The sequence below is a fragment of the Mandrillus leucophaeus genome, unplaced genomic scaffold (assembly GCF_000951045.1).
Source record: "Mandrillus leucophaeus isolate KB7577 unplaced genomic scaffold, Mleu.le_1.0 Scaffold397, whole genome shotgun sequence".
Classification (NCBI taxonomy): domain Eukaryota; kingdom Metazoa; phylum Chordata; class Mammalia; order Primates; family Cercopithecidae; genus Mandrillus; species Mandrillus leucophaeus.
In genome coordinates this window covers 3603897-3628611 of record NW_012104220.1, presented here as the reverse complement: position 1 = coordinate 3628611, position 24715 = coordinate 3603897, and the positions used below count along the sequence as shown (strand labels likewise).

The 24715-nt window shown below is 33.5% G+C and overlaps 1 protein-coding gene across 3 annotated transcripts in view; it reads left to right on the top strand.

Annotated features, from left to right (window-relative positions):
* Positions 1-24715, top strand: part of FNBP1L (formin binding protein 1-like) — a 117840-nt gene that overhangs the window by 75914 nt on the left and 17211 nt on the right. For 2 of the 3 annotated variants that reach the window (XM_011991511.1, XM_011991513.1), the window contains exons 6-15: positions 3983-4087; positions 5023-5151; positions 7217-7363; positions 9024-9227; positions 10651-10809; positions 15392-15406; positions 18432-18541; positions 21206-21338; positions 21700-21794; positions 23625-23773. In XM_011991511.1, the coding sequence (XP_011846901.1) occupies positions 3983-4087; positions 5023-5151; positions 7217-7363; positions 9024-9227; positions 10651-10809; positions 15392-15406; positions 18432-18541; positions 21206-21338; positions 21700-21794; positions 23625-23773 (1246 nt within the window). The remainder of the gene's footprint in view (positions 1-3982; positions 4088-5022; positions 5152-7216; positions 7364-9023; positions 9228-10650; positions 10810-15391; positions 15407-18431; positions 18542-21205; positions 21339-21699; positions 21795-23624; positions 23774-24715) is intronic. The other variant, XM_011991514.1, reaches the window with a different exon arrangement.

Genomic DNA, 24715 nt, shown 5'->3' with positions numbered 1-24715 from the left:
TATTCTTAATAGGTGCCAACTTGCCTTTAGAACAATTGACAGTTGTTAAGCGAAAGTTTTAGAGGTCGTAAGAAAGAAGCATCAAAAATGTAGGAGAGATTTCTTTAAGGCATTAACAATACTATAAAAAAAGGTGAGTTCAGCTCTACTTGTGTTTATTGAAAAGTATCCTTGACATGTACTCTGGAGGTACAAAAGTAAGTATGACATGGTTCTTGTTTTTGTAGCACCTGCAGTCTAGTGAGGCAAACTAACCAATATAATTTCTGTTTAATATGTAGAAACAAATGTAGGATCATATTTCCTAGTTCCATGTCTTCCTGTTTAGTCAAGAAAATGAAACTGTAGAATTCCTAACACATTTGAAATAATTGTGAGGCAATGTAAAGAACTGGTGGACAGGTTGAATTAGTGACAGAGTATTAAAAATTGAGGAAAAAAATTAAAAGACAGTTATTAACCTTGGGATAAATAAAGTAGGCAGTACTGGCATTTAAGGTCAGGACAGAAGAGCCTGTAAAGGAGGTCTTAAAGGAATGGTCAGAGATTAAGAAGACAGAAGCATCAGAGATGCCAGGTCCATCAGTTAGGAGGCTCCAAGTAACAGAGCATGCAATTTTATAAGAGCACAGCTCAGAAATGGAGCAGTTCCATAGTTAGTCAGTAGCCCAAGGATGTCACCAGGCTCCATCTCCTTTTCATCTGTCTATGTTGCCATCTTGACCAGGTGCTCTCTTCCTCAGCCATGTCTCCTTAAGGTCAACAGTAGGCTTAAACAGCTAAACACCATATCCTCATTCAGTTTCATCCAGAGGTGGGAATCACTTCCAACTATCCCTTTTTATCAGGGAAGGAAAACTTTCCCAGAAAGTCCCCAGCAAATTTCCTCTGGGTGCCTTTGACAGAATTAGATTACTTACCTCTGCCCTGGCTGTGGGGAGTCTAGGACAGCAAGTATTAACTGTTTTCTGCCTCTGTATTGGAGGGCAGGCTCTGCTAAGCAAGAGTAGGGGAGTAGAAGTGGCTGTTCTTCATCTGCCACACCAAGGATGAAGGGAAAAAAATCTTTTCTGGAGTATATTTCTATATCGTGTAATGTTATATTATCTTTCAGGGAAGGAACATTTTTAATATTATTGTACTACTAGTTCTTTTGCTTTTGCAAGGAATTATTAGGTATGTGTTTTTCCACAAATAAGATACCAAATATAAAAATACTTTTGTATATAAGTAGCCTCAGTTTGCACCAAAATTAGTAGCCTGTAGTTGCTTGTTTGGAAAATACTGTTCTGAACTCAGTTTCAGAGAATGTAATGTGGTAACTTAATTTTCATAGCAAAGTGACTTTATGTATGAGTATTTGTATATTTCAGGGGCTTCGAGTAAATTACAAGTATCTCATTTGGTGTCTTATACTAATCAAAATACCTGTATAGAATAAAGCCTACATTTAAATAAATTTGTAAAAAATTCTAGAGCGCATTTATTTGATGTAAGTTATAGGCCTATCTGGTTATAACTATATTACAAACTGAACTAAGAAATCTTTTGACTACAAATGGCTCCATATAACAGCTATTGTATTTTAAAATTGTATTTTAAACTCTTAGTTACTTGAAAGAAAGGGAAATTGCTAGCTACTAGGGAACCATGGGTAAACAAATCCAGAGCAATAGGTGTCTGAGCTGATACGGTGGCATTTGGAAAAATGGGGACAGGGTGTTTGAGGTATAATGGTTTCCTGGACCTGGTACTTGCTAAGGGCTTGGATTTCCAGGTTATAACTCGTTTGATAAAGGAGGTTAGATAAATACAAAATATTGAGATCCCCTGCTTGCTTCTTCTGAGGAATTCTCAGAGCACAGGTTGCAAGGTATGAGTTTTCCAGGCAAGAAATTGGAAGTCTTTCAGGGTAATCTAATCAGTTAGGGAGAAAAAGTTTATAAAAACTGATGCCAGATTTTTCCAAGGAAACAAACTACCTGGCCATGTCACCCTGGAGGAAAATATCATGATCCATAAAGCCCCATCTGTGGAGCTTTCAACAGCTTTTTAAATAAGAGCAGATATCCAAGGATCCCCAGATATTTAAAGAAGACATCTAATGTGCACATCAGAGACCAGAACTAATATGCAGGAAAGAAGTCAATGTGACTGTGAAAGGAAATGAAAATTAAAATGCAAAAACAAACAAGGAAAAGACCTGCAGCTGTTAGCTAATATTCTCAAAGGGAATAGAGAAAATTTTACATCCATGAAATAAGAATAAGGTATTATTTTAAAAGAAACATATAAAGAACAAAAAATAACTTTATGATAGTAGAAAAAAAAAGCCCACTAGAAAAAAATGAAAGATAAAGTTCAATAAATACCCCAGTAGAGCAAAATGACAGACATTGAAAATATGGAAAACTAGAAGACTCATCCAGTAGGTTCATTTCCAAAATAATAAACATACTAGAAAAGAGAAAACATAGAAGAGGACAAAAATAACTCAAGAAAGTTTTCCCAGAACTGAAAGACATGAATTTCCAGATGGAAAGGATATTCCAGGTGCTTGGCACAGTGGGTCCACATCTCTTGAAATTTCAGAACACTTTGGAGAGAGAGAAGATTCTACCACCCTCTAGGGAGAAAAAACCCCAAACAAATAAACATGGTTTATACAATGGATCAGGAATCAGAATGGAATAGACAGGATAGTCACACAGGAAGCCAGAAGAATAGTGGAGCAATACTTCTTAAGTTTTTGAAGGAAAATGATTTCCAACTTAGAGTTCTAAATCCAGCCAAATTTTGTTGATTAAAAATGATGGTAAAGGCATTTTTAGCCATGGAGATTCAGTTATCTCCTGCAGACCTTTTAGGAGGCTGCTACTGAATGTGTTATAGCAAAATGAGAAAGTGAATCAAGAAAGGAAAAAGCATAAAACTAGGAAATAGGAGATCCAAACAAAGATAGAGGTGAAATGAATCCACAGGTTGATGGGGGAGGGAAATGCTAAGGTAACAAGTATGCATTAGGCCTAGTTAATGAGTTCAAATTTCAGCAAGTTTAGAAGCCTTTGGGAGAGATTTATCAAGAAAATAAAATCAATAGAATTCCTAATGTGTTAGAATTAACTGCGGACAGATTTAAAGAACTGGAAAAAACCGGTGTTGAATTAGAGATAAGTGCATTGGAAACTAAGCAAATTGAAAAAATGAAGACATGTATTAACTCCAGAATTCCAAAAAATTATGTAGGAAAGGAAATATAATATGATATACATTTTATATGGCTTAATTGTGAATAGCTTTTACAAAGTCATAATAATTTGAATGAAATAAAATTTAAAAAGATTTGGGGTCTGGGCTGATGGTCTTCGTGAGACACTTGGAAAAAAACAGTACAAAACCACTTTGGAGGGACACTCCATATCCCAAGCTACATTGGGTCTCACCAAAAAAATATAAAAACAAATGCCAAAACAAACCAACTGAACCAAAAACACCAAACCAAAAAAGTCCTCCTGAAGATCAGGACTTATATTTTTTATCATAAAAAGTATAAAACACACATTTTTTGAATGAGATGCATAGTAAATATTAACTCAGTCATGCCTATGTTTTTTTTCTTCATAGTCTGTAATGTCTGATATTTAAGGAATGTGGATTGGTTGTAATAGTGAAAGTTATTTTCTAATTTAGAAAGGACAACTTTTACTTAGCGTGCAGTTCATTTCCACACAATACACATTGGCACATTTTAAAGTTATTTCTTTTTTCTCTCTTTTTTAAATTATTATACTTTAAGTTCTGGGATACATGTGCAGAACATGCAGGTTTGTTACATAGGTATACATGTTCCATGGTGGTTTGCTGCACCCATCAACCCATCCTCTGTGTTAGTTTTTTCTCCTAATGCTATCTAAAGTTATTTCTTAAATGAAGTTAGCCTAATTTTATTTTCTCAGTGTGATATTTTAATCTTTTTTAACAGAGTAAAAAGAAGTTCGAAAGAGAATGTAGAGAGGCAGAAAAGGCACAACAGAGTTATGAAAGATTGGATAATGATACTAATGCAACCAAGGCAGATGTTGAAAAGGTAAGAAGTACTCCGACTTTAATGTCAAAATATTATTATTTGCGTAAGGAAAGTAGTCACGACATTTGCATCAGTACAGTATTAGAATTTACTCAAGAGATACACTGTATCTAAGTCTAAAATATACAAATATTTGCCAACTTTAAATTGTACGTATTGGTCTGAGAAAGCAATATGTGTTAGTTTATTACAATATCTTAGCTGCATTCAAATTTAGAGGAAAGATGTAGTTGCTACTGGAATTGAGTTTTTGTCCTATTCCAAGATAGGTTAGAAAGCTAAGATGTGTTGATGGGGTAATAACTAATTAGAGAATAACTGTTGTAATTTGACTTTGTGCAAGAGATCAAGAGGAACAGAACTATATTCCTTAAATAAGCATTCCTTAAAGTATCTGTGGTTCTACACATAGGTGGAAACACTGTTGAATGTTGCATTATTCAAAAATCATATTATTTAGTTTCACTGTGATTTAAGTTCCATATTTTAGTTGGATATAGGCGGATCATAAAGAAATATTTTACTGTTAACTTTTTTAACAATATGAAAATATTCCTAAAGCTACCTGTTTTTCTCTTCTGATTAAAAGCACACTGTTTCAAACTATGAGATTTTCATCTGTTTATTTTTTTATCTGGATTTGGTAAGGAGAGTCCATATTAGAGTGGCTTATTGCTATCAAAGAATACTATTGTAATGAGGGAGGGAAGAATATTGTAATAAGGAGACCTCTCTGACAATAAGATCTGCAAGTGTCTCCTTATATTTTAAATGGTATTAATAGTTCAAAAGAGTCATGCCACTTCATTATTCTTTTGATGTCAGGTGTTGGCTTCTCCATTGATAAAATCTAGTTTTAGTATAATTTTCAGAAAAGTGAATTGTTGTGATTTTGTTGTTGTTCTTGGTAATAATTTCGACCAATTTGCCCTTAGGCCAAACAGCAGTTGAATCTGCGCACACATATGGCTGATGAAAATAAAAATGAATATGCTGCACAATTACAGAACTTTAATGGAGAACAACACAAACATTTTTATGTAGTGATTCCTCAGATTTACAAGGTAAATCTTAGATATGAAGTTAATCTAGTTTTAGAGTTGGAAGAGCTGGTGTTTAAATATAAAACTTGTAAATCTTAGACATCAGAATCTTTCTAGATTCACTAGTCATCAAGGTTAGGGGTGAGAGATTCCTTTATGATTATAGATTTGAAAACAAGTTTTTTCTAACTTTTAAGTCACACATTTTCCTACATATCTACTATTAGTGTTATAAACAGTTTACTTAAACAATGACATTTGTAAGAAACATGTAAATACTGTATCATTAAGTGTTTTGACATGACAAAGAAGAATTAATTGCATTTGTGTATTGTAATCTGTTCACCTAGAATTGAGATGTAGCTTTTTTATACCAAACCAGAGTCATTGGCATCAGTCCAGATGGCAGAAATAAATCTTACAAAATGTATTTGCTAGTGTGGGTTTTGCCTGCTTGTCATGCTGACTCTGTTAGATGATAAATGTAATTCAGACTTTGAGCTTGCTAATAAATCCTGTCTGTCATCACTTGATGATAACAGTTGCAAAACAGCCTCAGGTAAAAAAGACCTCAGAATTTTCATGAGGATTAAATTATTTAATTGCCTTTTCTAGAAAGAAGAGAAATTACAGAAAAGGGATTTAGTAAAACAGTGTTGATGAGGTAGTATCTCAAAGAGCAGAGCTTACATGGGAAGAATGTCAGCCCAGGTATCCTTTTTCCTCTTTATAAGGCAAGTTGGAAATACAAAGGAAGCACAGTGAGAGTTGGTGAACTGGAGTGGGAACCAGAATTCTGGTCACTGAATCCAGAGGACCAAGCCTGCCAGTCTTCACTGTGGTGCTTTTCTAGGCTTAATAGTTAAGTCTCCATATTCTGGGGAAACTATAACTCGGAGATAAACTACCTTTTGTGTTTTGGGCCTGATACTTACATTTGGACCTTTCTATGGAGCAATTCTTCTGTGAAAATACAGGTCTCAAAGTCCTAGGCTGTGGGAGTTTGGGGACACAAGCAGTGTAACTGCTTTCAACGAACAGAAAGGTCAGTGCTGGCAAATAGGATATGTAAAAAAAAAAAAAGCCTTTAAGTTGTTGGACTTCATGTGTTCCAACATATTTCCTAGTGGCATGTGCCAGTGAATTTTCAGTTGTGAGGATTCTTTATGTGCCACTTTGAGCTTGTGACTTCCTGTTTTTCCTCATGTATTCCCAGCTCTGAGCCGTACACTGCAGTAGGTCTGGGTACCTGTTGATAAACAATGAGTATGGACTGTTGGTCCAGCCAGGTCTTACCAAAGTATCCTGAATAAACTTGAGGTTAGAAGTCTCAGACTTGGCCGGGGCAGTGGCTCACGCCTATAATCCCAGCAGGCGGATCACGAGATCAAGAGATGGAGACCATCCTGGCCAACATGGTGAAACCCCGTCTCTACTAAAAAATACAAAAATTAGCTGGGCATGGTGGCACATGCCTATAGTCCCAGCTACTCGAGAGGCTGAGGCAGGAGAATTGCTTGAACCCAGGAGGTGGAGGTTGCAGTGAGCCAAGATCACGCCACCGCACTCCATCCAGTCTGGTGACAGAGCAAGACTCTGCCTCAAAAAAAAAAAAAAAAAAAAAATCTCAGACTTGTATATGTTATGGGCCAATTGCCCAAAAAAAAAATTAAAAAATAAAAAAGTTTTTTTAAAAAGCACCAGAATTTTGTCATCAAATGAAGTGTTTCCTGGAAGCATAAACAAGAAATACTCTGATTGAAGAGTAAAAGGTGGCAGTAGTATGGGGCAGGGAGCTGATAGCCAGTAAGGGATCCTTTTAGAAGGCTGGAATCCCAGTGTCATCTGGTTCTAGGAAAACAATATTAAGAGCCTTACTATTTTTTTTTTTAATTTATTTTGCTGTTTACCACACCTCAGGTTTTAAGTATTATGAGTCAGTAACACTTGTTAAAAGGTATTAACAACAACAGCGTAACTATGAGGGTAGAAATCTTTATTTGTTGGTGGGGGATCACTAATTGATCTCCTTTAGAATGATTGAAAAATTCAGTTTTCTCTTTTTTAAAAAATTCTTGATTATTAGCAACTACAAGAAATGGACGAACGAAGGACTATTAAACTCAGTGAGTGTTACAGAGGATTTGCTGACTCAGAACGCAAAGTTATTCCTATCATTTCAAAATGTTTGGAAGGAATGATTCTTGCAGCAAAATCTGTTGATGAAAGAAGAGTAAGTGCTACATAATTATCTTTGAATGCATCTGTTTGGTTTAGGTGTGCAGTTTAAGTTAGTGAAATGAGTTGAGAAAGGGATAAAGCAATCTGATGTGTGATTCTAAATTATATTCTGTAGCATAATGTCTTGCAATAGATTCCTTTGAGTTCTAAGTTCATTCTAAATGCAGAAGTTCTAATTCTTTCTTTTAAAAAAAAAGATTTCTAACTCCCTTCTCCCACTAAGTTTTCAGTTCTTATCAAAGAGTCTAACCTAGGAACTGTGTGTTACAAATTGTGTTATACTATTTGTTTAGTGAAAATTTAGAGAAGGATGTGGTCAGAGTTGCCTTTAGCACTTGAGCTGGATCAAGAAACGTGGGTAGCATATGGAGTGATGACCCATGAGGAGGAGGAAGGAGGCATTATGTGCAGATGAAACAGCATAGGCCGCCTCCCCTTGGGGAAATATAGGTAATCACATTGTATCTTGATTAAGGACTAGTGATCTTTTATCTCAGTAAATGTTGATTGAGTGATCAAAAAGCATGGTTGGCAGAAACTGAGGAAAAGCAGTGACAAGAGAAGAGAACTGGTGTTTGGAGGGTATCAGATATGTGCCACATATTTTAGTCTTAATGAACCTATGAAGTAGATATTATATTAGTGAGGATCCTTTCTGTAACAGCTAATAGAATTCTTAAATTTAGAAAAGAGGGTTTTTGGCTTCTTTAACTGGAAATTCCAAAGTGCATATATTATTTGAGCATGGCTGGATACAGGTTTATACAATATCATTAGAGCCCTTTTCTCTCTAATTACCCTAAGCAAATGATTGCTGAGGGTAGCATTACTGACAAAAGTAAGCTATGACTTTTAAGGATGACTTTTGACTAAAGGGCAAAATATACAGTTAACGGAAATCGGCAACAGAAGAGGAGAGGTTGTTGTTAGGGATGGGAAGGAGTTTGTAGAGATACTCTGAAAATAATGAGTTTAAGATGTCAGTAAAGCATTCAGGTAGAGGTATGTATATCTAAAAACAATACTTCTGTGAGTTTAAAAATTTTAAGTACATGATATTAGACTTTACTTTCAAACGTTTTTTTGTACTCAGTAGTGTTTATGAGATCTTTCCCCTGTTGCTCTGTTAACATTCCACAGTATGTATTTAATGTATTTGTCTTTTCCCATGTTGAATTAGTTAGAAAGCTTTTCCTACTCATCTTTTACTCTCTTTTACAGTTAGATGTTCTTTCCTTACTTCAAAGATTAGCTTCTTTGTTGGCATCTGTCTTTTAAAGCAAAAAACCTTTTTGCTTTGAAACTTCTCAACGTTTCTACTTGATAATAACCTCTTTCTGTATTCTTTTTGTCAGTTAGGTCTTTTTCAGCTAAGTAGTCTTCAGATGAATTTCAGGTCATTAAAGCTACCAAGTAAAAACATTTTATGAATATTATAAATTAATTAAGTGGTAATTTGCAAGTATATTGGGATTAAAATATTTTGGGTTTGTTACACATTCATGGGAATAAATTATTTACTTTAATGATTACTGTGGAATTATTTATTTAAACTTATATTTGTTGTTTTCTTCTACTGAATAAAGGTATGAAAGCTAATGTAGAATTATGAGCAAGTGAAACAGTTTTAAAACTTAGTTTCTTTTGTATAGGACTCTCAAATGGTGGTAGACTCCTTCAAATCTGGTTTTGAACCTCCAGGAGACTTTCCATTTGAAGATTACAGTCAACATATATATAGAACCATTTCTGATGGGACTATCAGTGCATCCAAACAGGAGAGTGGGAAGATGGATGCCAAAACCACAGTAGGAAAGGCCAAGGGCAAATTGTGGCTCTTTGGAAAGAAACCAAAGGTAAAAGTCATAAAATTCTTATATGCTAATCAGTTTAAGTGTACCAACTAAAACAGTGTGGGTATTGAATGGAAAATGATTTACCATTAATGGAGAATAAATATTTTCAATTTGAATGATTCAGTTAACCTTTCACTTATATTAGAAATACCTTAATAGTAACAGTTATTTATGGATTTAACATTTGATTACCACTTAATAATGGGTAAGAGTATTAACAAAGTTGTTAATATCTAGTTAAATTATATGCTTTTGAAGTTTCATTTGTATGTAGTTTCCATCAGAATTTTTAAGGAAACATGATCTAACTAAAATACCACTAAAATTGCAATTCTCAAATGGAATGAATGATTGACCACAGCCATAACACATGTCAAATTAGGTTTGACAGATCATACTACTGAAATTATTTTTATCATCCATATGAGTTTTTAATGGGAAGAGTTCAGTCTTCTTGGTTAATTGAAGTTTAAAACAATTTCTAGTTTGGTAAGAGAATCTCACTCTTGACTTCTTGTTAGAACCCGCCTTCTGATGTGCTCTTTATTTTAGATAGATCTAGGTCAGCATGTGAGCAAATGAAATAGATGGGTGCTTTGTCTTTCTTATCAATTAAATGGTTGTACTAGTGTCTTATTAGTGAGGAGAATAGAGAAATACTTTTAATCTGATGCACTATATTTATTAAAGTCTACTTGATTATTTTAATTCATTTTTTGATCATGGCATATGAGTGTAGATAAAATTAAAATTTAACTCATTATAATATACCTATATCTTTAAAAGCACAATTATAATTAACTCATGCTTTATTTATGCTTTTAATAATATTGTCCAGTCAAGAAGTTGAGAGGTAAAACCTGTTTTAGTCAGATCAAGGTAGCTAGAAGAGCTTAGATATAGAAGGAATACTGGAATTAAAAAGGTGAAATAAGGATGAAATAGAAACAGCCTGAGAGGAAAGCCATTAATGTAATGAAAAGTTGTTTGCCTATTTTTGATAATAATCAGTTATAGTTTTAATATTTTATGTGTGACATTACCTGTTTAGATAACTTTAGGTGTAGCTGCCAGCTTTATTTCTTGACAAGTACCATGGTAGTGCTAATATTCTAGAAATTAGAAGAGAATTTTAAAATCTAGGCCATATTGCTTTCTTTGACAATATAATGTGTGTACTCTGTATTTTTAATTTGTCCAATGTAAAAAGTAATCAAGTGAAATGGTACATTTTAAAAAGTAAATTTGATTTTTTTAAATGATAGTTTTGGGCAAAACTATGTTTACTTTCTCATAATATTTTTACAGAAAACTTTATTTGAGATTTATTTTGTGAAAAGTATGTTGCCAAAAATAGAATTTTCATTTAGGAAAAAACTATGCACATTTGGCTTATTGATTCCTTTCTTTATTTCCATATTAGCCACAGTCCCCACCCTTAACCCCTACTAGTTTATTCACATCCAGTACTCCTAATGGGTCCCAGTTTCTCACATTCTCCATTGAGCCCGTGCATTATTGTATGAATGAAATAAAAACAGGGAAGCCCAGAATTCCTTCTTTCAGAAGCCTCAAAAGAGGGGTAAGTTTAATAATGGGTTAAAATGCATGATGGCCTATTGTGTGTGTAGTGTGGCTTTTAATACTCTCCACCCTCATTATAAGGCTCTCTCCTATAAATACACAGTTTAAAAACACCACAGAATTAAGAATAGCTGCCCTCAAGTTAAAAACAACTCCTCTTTATAACATTTGAAATGCTCAACCATAAAAGAATGGTATTATAAAGAGGGTGCTGGGTACAATCATATTTTAGCTATTTTTTTGTTTATGTGAAATCATATGTTCACCATTGTCTTGTAATGTATTTACATTTTTAAGACTTTCAGTAATTTGTCACTGGAGTTACTCTTGTAATAATTTGTCACCAATGCTGCCTTCACCTGCCAATTTTATAAAGTATTATTTTGTCGACGATAAAATGTCAAACTCAATTTTAATTGCCCTGCTTATTTTCAGATGTATAAAACACAGTTTCCAATAGTTAAAAAAATTAAAGATAGGCATTTTAAATATCAAGATTGTTGTAGATCAAATTGAGATAATATATTAGAAGGTAGATTGTAAATTGTAAAGCCTACAAAAATACTAGATATCACTGAGTAATGTTTACTAAACTGTTGTTTAGCAACAACTGTTATACTAATAAATACATTAGTGTTACTTTACTGTGTTAGTGAGGTAATTTTTCTTGTTTATGTTTGATTTTAAGGGTGTGCTTTTAATATTAATAGCCTGTAATTTAGACTCATTTATAAAATTTGTTTGAGCATTTGTTGGAAGATTTGAAAAACATAGGTTTGTTAACCCATAGATGAGAAATCAGTCTGTCAGTGCCATAAGAAGCCTAACAACAATAATCTAAAGTTAGGTTGTTTCATTCTTCCTTCTTAGACCCTTCCCTCCCTTCCTTTCTCCTCTCTTCTCTCTCCTTTCTCCTCCTTCCCTTCTATTTTTCTTTCTTTCTGTCTTCAGATTGCATTTTGGCCTCCTGTAGAACAAGACATACTAGTTTAGGGACAAGATTATATCTATGTTGCCTTAAAACATTATGACAAACTTAACTAATGTAACTAATGCAGCAGAAATGTCCAAGTGTGTTATGTCTTTTTTTGGGATTCTTTTTTCCTCCAATGACATGAACTTCTTTGCATCTATTTTACCTAATTCTATGTGTGGATGGTAGGTAATTGATGACATTTTGAAAAGTCCCCGTGGATGAGTCTGTATTATAACTACAGGCATGCCTATAATCACTTTCAAAAGCTCTGAAGACTTGTTTGAAAGACTTTGAGAAATCATATTTGGGATTTCTATTGCCTCAGTTATGAGGCTAGAACTCATTTCTATGTTGCTTCCCTATGGCAGTTTATTTACTACTTATTTTTAATTTTAATTTTTTTTATAGAGATGTGTTGTTGCCCAGGCTGATCTCAAACTCCTGGGCTCAAGCAATCTTCCCACTACAGCCTCCCAAAGTTGTGGGATTGCAGGCATGAACCACCACTCTTCTGGCAATTTAGACTACACTAAATATTATGTTGTTACGTAAATCATGAGAAATTACCATGTAGTAGTCACTTTTTTGTAATCATTTGTATATCCTACATAATGAGTCTACCAGGCCCAGTTAAAATAGTCATATTTTACACTATATAGTCATAGTCATATTTTTCACATATAGTCATAGAGATGCAACATAAGTGTAATTCTAAGAAAAAAAGAAAAAAAAACCTCAGGCAATTAGAGCTATGAGCCCTGGACAGAGAAGCTTAAATATGTGTCATCTTATTATTATTATTTTTAATAAGTTTGTAGGTAGAATTTTACAACTGTAAAACTTAAAAGCATTTGCTTATTATTTGTTTCTCACAAATTATAGATATTCATAAGTTATTTTTGTAGGGGCCTAGTCTTAGAAGGCTGAAATCCTCTCCCAGATTTATTATTAGCTACCATTCCGAAGAAGAAAGCAGCATGCAAGATAGAAAATATGACAAACCAACTGGGGGTTTAGAGGACAGAGCAGGGAGGAAAGTGGATTACAACTTTGAGGTTGAGAAATTTTTTTCTTTTGATTACTGTTTGGTATTTACTAGATATGTATCTCAAAAATTAACCTATAGAGATTTTTTTTCCCCACTTAAGAATTTTCTCAATATAGAAAAATTTTAAAAAAAGGAGGTAAGCTTTAAGTAAGCCTATTTATATGTTTTTACATGGAGTTTTCAGTCTATCAAAGATTACAGAACAAGTCTAGAGGTTTCTTAAAACCGATGAGTTGTACCGTTCAGTTCAGAAACTCTTGTTTTGTGCACTATTTGCTGCACATTGCTTTTCCTAAATAACTTCTTTAAAAAATTATGATTTTTTTCTTTCTTTTCCTTTTCCTTTTTTAAAGAAAAACTGGTGTGTACAGAACCCAATATAAATTAAGGATATGAAAAATGTTATCTTACACCAGTGTTTTTGAGTTTGACAGTGGTATCAGCAGATCTTTTCTGAGGGAGGAAGGTCTATAATTTCATTCTGTGACATTAAGTTCTAACTGTTAATGGATATTTGAGGATATACTCGAACTTAACTACTTAAAAACAAACTAATAATTTTTACTCTATTGCTACTTTATTTGAGTTTTATTGGATACTATTTTTTAAGTTATTAGCAATGAGTCCAGGTTTTCTCTCTGAATTATTTATGACTTTATAGACTTTCCGAGACTTTTTTCTAAGCTTTTATCTCTCCAGAGTAGTTCTCATGAAATTTTGTCCTATGTAAAATGAAATACACCTAATAATTGTAATTGCCTAAATGATTTCCTTTTTAGCTCTCTTGTGTTTATTAAATGTAGTTGAGTATATGAAATTTTCTAGTTTATGAGTATATAATTGTATATGAGACTAAGATATTTTTGTGTGGAACCTGTATTAGTTTAAAACCTTACACAGAATATATGTCTACTATTTTTACAAAGAACTTGAGTTTTGTATATCCCCAAATCTAATTATCAGATTTCCTATTGATAGTAAGACTAGATTAACAAATAGCTAAAAATTTTGATATTTCAGCTATAATTATCTTAATGCTTTCTCTAAAAATAGAGAAAGATAATATAGAAATTGGAAAGATAATTTGAATCACTTAGAAATTTCGCTGGTGAAAATTATCAACAGATAAGTCAAATTCAAATACTTTAAATTTAAATGTTTTGTTGCTTGTCCTGTATATAATTTCGTTTAATAACATTTTTGAAAGACCATGAATATCTTTCTTTAAACCTTTTTATTTCCTTACCAGCAGTTTTTTCATAGCAAAGTAAATTGTGGTTTTTGTTTCTCAAAAATACTGACAGTCTAAAGAATGTTAAACTTAATTTGGAAAGATAATGCATAGCAGTGACCAACTCATCAGAGATAAGGGGTAGATATTTTTGTCAGATTATTTATTAAAATTCATTCATATTTTTAATGTGAATTTTTTACCTGACATCTCCCCAACACCTTCTCTTAAAACATCATGATTTAGAAAACAGGGAAAAGTAAAAATTTTAGAGACTGCTCACCAATTGAGATGAATGTGAAGATTAACTTTATAAAGCTCTGTTGCATATTCTGGGTCACCGTGTGTGTGTATGTGTGTGTGTGTGTGTAGTTGGGATGCTAGATAGATGCTGTGCCAGTTGGAGAATCCTACTGACCCACAAAATGTGGGAGATATATCCATATCCATATTCATATCTATATCTATATACACACACATATATATACATATATAAAGTATTGTTATTGTATAAGAGCACTATGGTTGGTCTCTTCAGAATCTGTGTCATTTCATATTTTCAGAAAGAATGCATTTTAATCAGTTTTCTATAAATTGAAGTTATGTTTTTAGTGTTATTCAAGCATATGGATTTTAAAATAAAACCTGAAAAATAGAAGCTATATTTTTAAAGCAAAATTCAACCTATATATTTGTATGTATTAGGAAATGTGTATGGGAAACTTGAATCTGGATAACTCACTATTTTGAAAATAATGTTTTTAATGTATCTCTACATTTAAAAAGATCTTAAAATGAAAGTAAAAATGTTCCCTCACCTAACCATGGTATATTTAAATTCAAACAGTACTTGGAACTATAAAAATGTAGATAATAGTGTTTTCTTTAATGCACTGGAAAGAACATTCTATTTTTGTAATATTTCATGTAAGATTTCTTTTTAAATGTCTAATCTTAGAGCTCATATTCACCTTTTCAAATGTTAGTAATTTGAGAATAAACTGCTATAGAAGTGAAATCCACTTACATAAAATTCACTTTAAAATAAAATGCATGATTACAGATAGAATGTTTATTTTTAAGTTTTACTTAAACATAGAAAATATCTGCCCATTATCAGTGTATGCTTTTTTTTTTCTTTTTTTGCAAGTAATTTACTTTTCCAAAATGTGCTTAAAATGGTTTTTCTGGCATAATTGTTTGGATTGTGAAATGTATGTGATTTATTTTAGTATTGTAAAAAAGAATAGGCTATTGCATCTTCTGTATTATGGTTTCCTGTGAATAATTTACCATTTCTTTCTGTTTTCCATTGAACTATTCAGTGGTCGGTGAAGATGGTAAGCCTTATGTGCTGATCTATATACTGTGCCAACATTAAGTAATCTCAGAACATTGTTTTGTTTAATTCAAAGCAAGTGGTAAATTACATCCCACGTTTTCACCTTGTGTGTTTTTTCTTTTTATAGTTTCATAGTCCAGCATATGCCAGTACTCTTGATGTCATAAGATTAGAAAATAATGTGGTTAATTGTCATCAACCCATTAAGTTCTTAAATGTCATTGAATGGAGTCCTTGTCATGTTACAGAAGAGGGTAAAATTGTGGTTAAACATTTTTTAAAGATTACGTGGTAGAGCCACAGTTTGTTATGCAGAAGGAAAATTTAGCAAATATTATTTTTCTTAACAGCCTTTAAAAAAATCATATACATTTGATTTGTAGTTTTATCACCAGAATCATTAGATTTTTCCAGAAAGAAAGAAAAATTTCCTGCTAGTATCTTTATGGAGTTAGTCCTTGGTTCTTCTGTACTATTGAAGGAGAATAGAAGCACATATGATCTAAATATCCTGTGTGTGTTTGGCAGGCAGCGGGGGCGGTGGCAGAGAAGGTGTGTATGGGTTTGGGATGTTCCTTGGTATGTTTATTTCAAACAAATTAATGGATCTACATTAGGAACTAACCCCAAAATTATTGTGTAGGAAGCTACTGAAAAATAGATTACTCTTTTTTTACACTGTTGGAATCAGCCTTTTATAAATTCCTTTGTAGTAAGAGAGGTTGTTAAATGTCCCAGAGGTCTTCTGAACATCCATAGGAAATAAAGTTAAGTTTAATTCTCATATTCTATATAAGAATAGGGTTCTAATACCAAATGGGATATTCAAAATGTAAGTGCCTCAGTATTTACTGTTCATAAATTTGAGAACAGGGTTTGATAAGGGATACGTGGAATTCTGGCAGATTTACTTGTAGATTATTGTGAGTTTATCATAATTTTAACAACAAAAAACCCACAGTATGTTGACATGCATTTCTTCATCTTATTCAATACTTTTTCAAGATTTTAAGAAATATTTTTTAAAATATAAATTAGGAAGTTTATTTTTGGCATATATATGCTAGTTTTCAAAACTTGTACTCCTTGTCTGTAATCCCAGCTATTTGGGAGGCTAAGGTGGGCGGATTGATTGAGCCCAGGAGTTCGAGGCTATAGTGAGCCATGAGAGCTGTGATCACTCAACTGCATTCCATTGTGGGCAGCAGAATGAGACCCTGTCTCTACAAAAAACCTTCAACTCCAAATTAGATAAAAAACGACAAATTTATGTTACAAATTAACCAGTAAATCTAAAGGAAATCAACAAAGGAAATTTCACTATTGATTTATTTAGGTCAGATTGGGTTGATTGAGATCCTTGTTTCTAGTGATTGGTAAATGAAAAAAAATAAAAAATACTTAGGATCCCCTGCGTTTTTCTAGCAAGCTTGTTGAATATCCATAATGTACAGGCCACTGGGGAAAGAGACTAGGGATTCTGTTATTAATTAAATTTTACATTTAATTATAGCTCATCCTAGGAGTGAGTTTTCTCTTTTCTGAAAGTAAGTGACTCATTCTTACACATGGTGAAATAAAGCTATTTAGCATATGTTACAGGCATAAGTGGCCCAAAGAGCAAGAATGTATTTGTTTTGAGAGCTCCTTTTAGCATCACTTTAACAAATTGAATATTTATATGCATTTTTCTTTTCTTTTTTTTTTTCTTTTTAAAGATGGAGTCTCGCTCTTGTCTCCCAGGCTGGAATGCAGTGGTGCGATCTCGGCTCACTGCAGCCTCTGCCTCCCGGGTTCAAGTGATTCTCCTGCCTCGGCCTCCCGAGTAGTTGGGATTACAGGCGCCCACCACCACGCCTGGCTAATTTATTGTGTTTTTAGTAGATACGGGGTTTCATCATGTTGGCCAGGCTCCAGGCTGGCCTCAAACTCCTGACCTCAGGTGATCCACCTGCCTCAGCCTCCCAAAGTGTTGGGATTACAGGCGTGAGCCACTGCGCCTGGCCTCATATTAATATTCTTAAAATAACCATTTTGAAAAGAAAATGAATAGTGACAGGCATCATCAATTTCTGGAGTATATATAAAGATTTAAGTAATACAGGTTTATATTAAATAGATTCAATAGTTGCTAATATTGGTTCTGTTGTAATCTGTAATAACATAAGTAACAGTGATTAAAATAACATTTAAGGGAAAAGATGTCAATTGGATCAGATGTTTACATTTAGATACTAGTACTTTCTCTTAAATTGCATAGTTTCTTGAATATCAAAATTTAAAAAATTTTTCAGACATCAAGGATCTTTCCTAAAGAAGGATTTTATCCTTCTTTCAGTAACAACTGAAGTATGTTATTTGGTTTACAAAAGGTTAATTGAAAATACACTCTTTGTTGGAATATAGTTTCTGCTCAGTGGATAGTTCTGTCTTTGGTTTTTAATGACCAGGTATGTTTTGAATGGTTTAATCAATCGTTCAAAGACTGTATGTAGTATCAAAGTATATTTCATTAGATTGTCTTTGTGAGGTAAGTTTCTTAATTATATTCATATTTTCAGTTTGAACATTTGTAACATTCTGAATGTCATGGCAATGGGTTTTATTTGGAAATGTTGTGATATGTTATATATAAAACAATACCCTGTATAGACAAGAAATGTTATGTGTTTCCATTTTGTTGTTGTTGCTGTAAGAAGGTTTACATGTATTCATTATAATCTGCCAAGATTGGAAAGTAATGTGATACTACCTACCGGTTATCTGTATCTGGGTATGATTTTACCTATTCTGTTACATGGTTTTATAAAATGAGTGAAATTTGAGCTCTTTCTTCAGTACATTGTTTCATTAACATATACGCATAAACACACACATCTGTGTAGATTTTTTTTAAGGGGTTGCTTGAGGCAAATTTGAAATTAAACTTAAGATTGGTATGTATTCTTATTTTATAGCAGGTATATTTTAAAAATAACGTTTCCTGAAAATGTCTGTTATAATGATTTAGATTCTCTTTTCAGGGCCCAGCACTAGAAGATTTCAGTCATCTGCCACCAGAACAGAGACGTAAAAAACTACAGCAGCGCATTGATGAACTTAACAGAGAACTACAGAAGGAATCAGACCAAAAGTATTATTCCTTTAAGTTTTCTCTATCATTATTGCTTATTTTAGGATCTACTTTGAGTGACACCCTTAAGTATGATATACAGAAGGCTTAAAAATCATATATACCAATTGAAATATCTTTTGAGAGAAAATTATACTCCTACCCTGGAAATTTTTATGGTTACCCTGTCATAGGTTAGAGAATTTCCTTGGTTGCAGATTTTTATTGGATGCTAATAGTATATATTTATGCCTTCATTAATTTGCAAAAAATTTCTCAATGTTTTATTGTCAAGAGTAGTTTCACCAACACTAACCACCTGTTGTTCTTTGATACATTTTCATTTTGCTTTTATATGTGAATTGATTTCATTAGCAACCTGAGGCTGTTTTGTATGTAGCAAAACATTTGGCAGACAGTGCTTGATTACTAACAGCTTCATATTTGTTCACACATAGGTTTACTTTTTTATTTCATTTTTACAAGAAGTTTCCTCTAGTTTAATTTTTTTTAATGGACATAGAATTATATATGATAATTAAAGTGTTATTACAGTGAATTGGTGACTTGCTAGATCTTCACTGAGGATAAAATTGGAGCTTAAATTGTAGCATGAGAGATTGAAGTTTTGATGTTAAGAATTAGTGTATCAGATATGAAGTGGCGCTTAATCATATGAAATATTGCAGTACCTTTGATTCTCATTCACAGTAGCTGTGTTCTGTAAAGTCACTGTGAACCCTGAATTATGGAATATTGAAACATTGCTCTTGGGGAGATACAGGGTTAGGTTCTAGGTAGCCACTGGTCACAATGTTTCCATCAGCTGATTGACACACAACCTTTTTTTGTTTGTGTTCCTGTGCAAAAACACCTTATTTCATATATGATGTTGATTTATTAACTTTGAATTTTTTCTGATAGCACTGTAACTCATGCTTGAACAAAGCTTATCTAAGACATGTATTTTCTCTGTAAGTAATAATATTATGTCCTTCTTTTGCTTAAGAACACTAGATAGCATTTCATTGCCATGCTTAGGGGCTATTTTAAACACCAAGATCAACAAAAAGCACAAAAATGTGAGAAACATTGCACTAAATGAGTAGACTGCAAAAAGGATACATGTCCAGAATATGAGAATACAAGCAGAAAGGCCAGAGTATTACTGGTTTGACCTCAGCTTGGAACCTGAATGTTACCTCTGGTGACTCAAATTTTTCTCAGATATCTCCATGTCCAAAACAAGAATAAAGGCACAGAAATGTTAATGTTCTTGCCATGGCCTGGAATTAGTGCTAATCCAGAGAGACTTGGTTCAAAATTATGTGGAGCATAATAATAGAAGTTGAGGATGAAGAAGTAAAGGACTTGTGAAAAATTCTGAATGCTTTTCTGTGGAGTTCTGTAGGTATTACAGTCCCCAGTTATTGAGAGAAGGGGTAACATTATTAGCTCTGTGTGCTAAAAGATAATTGAAAGCTGTATGAAGGGTAAATAGTATAGGAAAGAGATTGGAGATAGAAGACTTTAACAATATGGGTGAGAGATGCTGAGGGCCTAAATTAAGGTATGACCATGGGAATAGAAAGGAGGAATAGATAAAAGAATCATTTCAAAGCCAAAGTAGGTTGTACTTTTCTCCTGATTGGATGCTGGAGAAGAGAAAACATGGAGGAAACTTAGAAAAAAAAAAAAGAAGGCTTGCAGCTATAGATTTAATTGCAACAATAAGAAAAAAGTTTAGGGCGAAGATAAAGATTTTGTTTATGTTGATTTTTCAAATGTGAAAAGTCCATATTGGAAATGTCCAGTTGAGTTTAGAAATATGAATCTAGAGTTCAGGAGAGAAAGAGGTCTGGAGATACGCATTTGAAAATCATCTGAACATAGATGATATTAAAACAATTAAGGGATCATCCTCAAACAAGACTGTAGGAAGAGACGCGAAGAAACCTTTGTCATTTTATGTAATACACATTTAAAGGTTGAACAAAGAAGGAGAAAGAAGCCAGTGAGGGAGATTATGAGAAAGCAGAGGTGAGAAAGAGGAAAAAGAAAATGTACCCTCTAGGAAGTCATGAAGGAAAAGAGTATTGAGGAGCGTTAGTCAATAGTGTCAGATGTTAGAGTCAAGGACAGCTAATTGAGGCATAACCGATTGTGATATGATTAGAGAATAGGAGGTAGGTTGAGAGGAGTTGGCAAATGACTGACTTTGGGTGGGGGCAAGTTAAAGCTGCCATTCCTATTTCTAGCAGAGGTGAGTGGGAGGACAATGATGATGTATGAGCTAAGGAACACTGTGGAATAGTGTGGCTGAGTTGGAATATAATGAATTTGATTTGGGACATGACGAGCTGAAGAATGTTATTCTAGCCCTTGATTTTGTGTGTGTGTGTGTTTGTATATATACATCTAAATAAAATTCCTTGTTTAGAAAGCAGGAAATAAATGAACTCTGTTCTCTTTTGGTATTCCAATTGTCTTGATAAATTACTGACTCTATATATGTTATCACCTTTATGCAAATTGTCTTTAATCAGGTCGTGTTAGACAAACTTTAAAAGATATGACTCTACTTAAGATTAAGCTGCGTGTGAGTCCCCAGAGTCAAATAAAACTCTTTTATCTGGAAGCATATGAAGTTAATATTTAATTCTGTGGTTTCCTTCTCTTTTTTAGAGATGCACTCAACAAAATGAAAGATGTATATGAGAAGAATCCACAAATGGGGGATCCAGGGAGTTTGCAGCCTAAATTAGCAGAGACCATGAATAACATTGACCGCCTACGAATGGAAATCCATAAGAATGAGGTAGAGTTGTTATTCAGCAGTTGTCAAGATAAATTATTTTTATAAACTTCATTATGATAGATTGGTTTTTCTTAGAATTATCTTCAAATGTTTATATTTAATGTTAGGGTTTATGATCTAAAAGTGTTATTGTGATGTGTGTTATTTAATCTCCTTGAAGTTTTTTATTTAGATAAAAATATTTATACTGTTTTTTTGAATCAGCTATAAAGTTGATCATTTGACCAATTTGGAATAAAGGTTTCACATCTCTAAGAATTACATAATTATAAAAACAAACACATTTTAAATGTAGAAGTATAACTTATGAGCTTTTAAACGTATTTATTGAGCTCAGTTGTTTGCTTATTTTTTTCCTAAGGCTTGGCTCTCTGAAGTTGAAGGCAAAACAGGTGGGAGAGGAGACAGAAGACATAGCAGTGACATAAATCATCTTGTAACACAGGGACGAGAAAGGTCATTTTTTGTATTTTATTTGTATTTCTTCTCCCCAAAGTTTTCTCACCCTTTTGTCCTAAACTTTATACAATTCGTTTTTTTCTTCCAAATTTAACAAGTTCAGCTTTTAATAACCTCAGTCTTTTGAACCTAAGTAATTTTCTTTAGTGACAATTACAGGTGAAGTAGGAAAGTTCATCTTGCTATTCAATCCTAGTTTGTCATGCATCCAAACACAGAGCTAGGAACATAGAAAATTCTTGGAGCTACAGTCTGAGGGCGTAGGCTCCTCAGGCATTGGAAAGCTTCTTAAGGTTCAAGTGGAGTTAGGGTCGCTTATGCCAAAGAAAAATTTTGCTATCAAATAGCTCAGAGTTTTGTGAAGGAAAAAAACACGTATTGTTAGTTTGGACCAGAGCTTCCAAAAGACACTTTGCTAAGTTTCTGTACCACTGTGACATTTCTTTCTTGATGTATTGTATCTTTTTTTCCAGAATAAAAGTCCACAAATTAGGATTCATCTTAGAGAAGAATGTGAGCGGCCTAGTAACAACTCTTAGTTTTCTACTTAATTATAGTGTAATCTAAGCAAGTTCATTTTTAATGCTCCCTGAATCTCAATTTCCTGAAGTATAAAATGGAGGTTAAAACATCCACCCTTTAGGTTTGTTAGTATAAAAGTAAATAATGTACCTAAAGCACCTAGTAGTAAATAGTGGTAATAATAGTATGACTTCTTGAAAGAGTACGTATCTTTAATCTGTCAAGAGATACCCACAAATTACTGGTTTTTGTTATTAGGTAAAATCAGATTAAAAGGATCTAATTTCTTTGGCATGTGTTATTTCTCTGGCTTCAGGCTTACTGAAAGTACTGTTAAAATCTAATTCTGTAAAATTTTCCATTATTAAATCTAATTCAGTCATTTGATTCTTCAGCAAAATTATTAACATTTTTCTCTGATTTAAAAAATTTTAAGAAAAATAAATTATATTTGTATTACCTGCTTTTTTGGATTTTTTAAGTTACCAACTTCCCTGTTACCATGATTAGTTGGAAATTTACTTTATGTTTTATTTTAGTTGAGAATCTTCTAATTTTCAGTGACAGAGTGAATACTTTACCCCTTCTGGCTTAAACCAAAAATGGACTTCATTGGCTGACTTTAGGGAGAGCTTGATCTAGGAGCGCAGATGTTATCCCCGGAACTCGATTTCTGTCCACCTCACAGCTGTGCTTTCTACTGTGTTGGCTTAATTTTAAGGCTCCAAAGGTGTAAGTGAGTATTCCTGCAGGTTCAAGTCCAGTAGAAAAGGGACAGAGTGAGTTCTCTTCCAAGAGTCCCAAGCAAAAGTCTCTGTGCATTTCTTACATCTGATTAGGTTACAGGACTTCCTGTGAACTGGTCATGCAGATGCTTGCTCTGATGGCCATTCCAGATCCAGAATAGAAACAGTTCAACCTGAAGCTTGTGAACTAAACATAGGTCTGCATGGGTCCCCTAAGGAATTTTAGGATGATAAACTTGGGATGATGGAAGACAAGTGTCTAGAACGTTTTTCTGTTTTATCTCTAGACCTGGTGATAGTGAGATGTATTTACTGAATAATACTTTGTGCCTAGAATATTGTAATCTTGTAATTTTTTTATTTCAGGAAATTCAGCAAAGCAGCATTTTGTATTAGAAGTAATTTGTATACTCGACGTTTGAAAAAAATAGGGCTTAAGTGGAAACCGTGTCATTAATATTTAATTTTTGGAATTGATCCTGAGGATATCAATTTATAAATAATCTATATAATTCTCATGTTTATTATACTTGATCAGAGATAATTTTTTGTTTTACAGTCCTGAGGGAAGTTACACTGATGATGCAAACCAGGAAGTCCGTGGGCCACCCCAACAGCATGGTCACCACAGTGAGTTTGATGATGAATTTGAGGATGATGATCCCTTGCCTGCTATTGGACACTGCAAAGCTATCTACCCTTTTGATGGTATGATTTTCTTAATAATATTGTATTTGATAAAATTGGTTCTTTAAAAGTATTTACATCGAGTTACTCACTGTAGTGTCCTTATTTAAGTAATACACGTTGTCAGAAAATTATCCCATTTCTTTAGTATGCATACTTTTGTTTTAACTGTATTATAAATGTAGATATTTTTCTTCCATACATGGAATTAAAAGGAAATTACCCATGTTACTAGCATCCTAATACAGATTATTAATTAATTATCAATTTTGGTCAATGCAGAATTTTCACCAGAGTTCTTACTAATGTGTACATGTCCTAAACAAAGTTGAGACATCTTGAACATGTAGCCCAACCCGGGAAGCGGGATGCTGGTGGATGCCACTTCATGTTCTTCCTCCTTGTAGCTTACTAACATTAAGAGACAGGCACGAGGCATAGTTAGCTGAATGCCATCATCATATACTAAGTCTGTAGGCCACCTGTTTAGATGAAAGTGGGAGAGAATGTAGTAGCTACTGACTGTGCTCTCTCTTACCCCATGAAAGTTGAAGAACAAACTCTGGAAGGGAAGTAAGGCACTGAGGCCCTCTCCTGCAGATTTTTAGTTCCTCTTTCTCCTGGACTCTGAAAAATACTCTCCCTCAACTAGCAGGAGAGCTGAGTAACACTTTCATAAAAAAACTGTTGTAAGATGGTGCCTGATTTAAGGTCTTTCTCCTCACTTCGTGTTGGTTTAAAATTGAGCAAAGTCTCTAGTAACTTCTTATTAGAAAATATATTAAATTTCAGACCTTGCAACCAAGTGCAGTGATGTGTGCCTGTAGTCCCAGACACTTGGGAGGCTGTGGTGGGAGGATTGCTTGAGCCCAGGAGTTCGAATCCAGCCTGGGCAGTAAGACCTTGTCTCTAAAACAAAACAAAACAAAACAAGACAAAACAAAACAAAACACTTGCTATAAT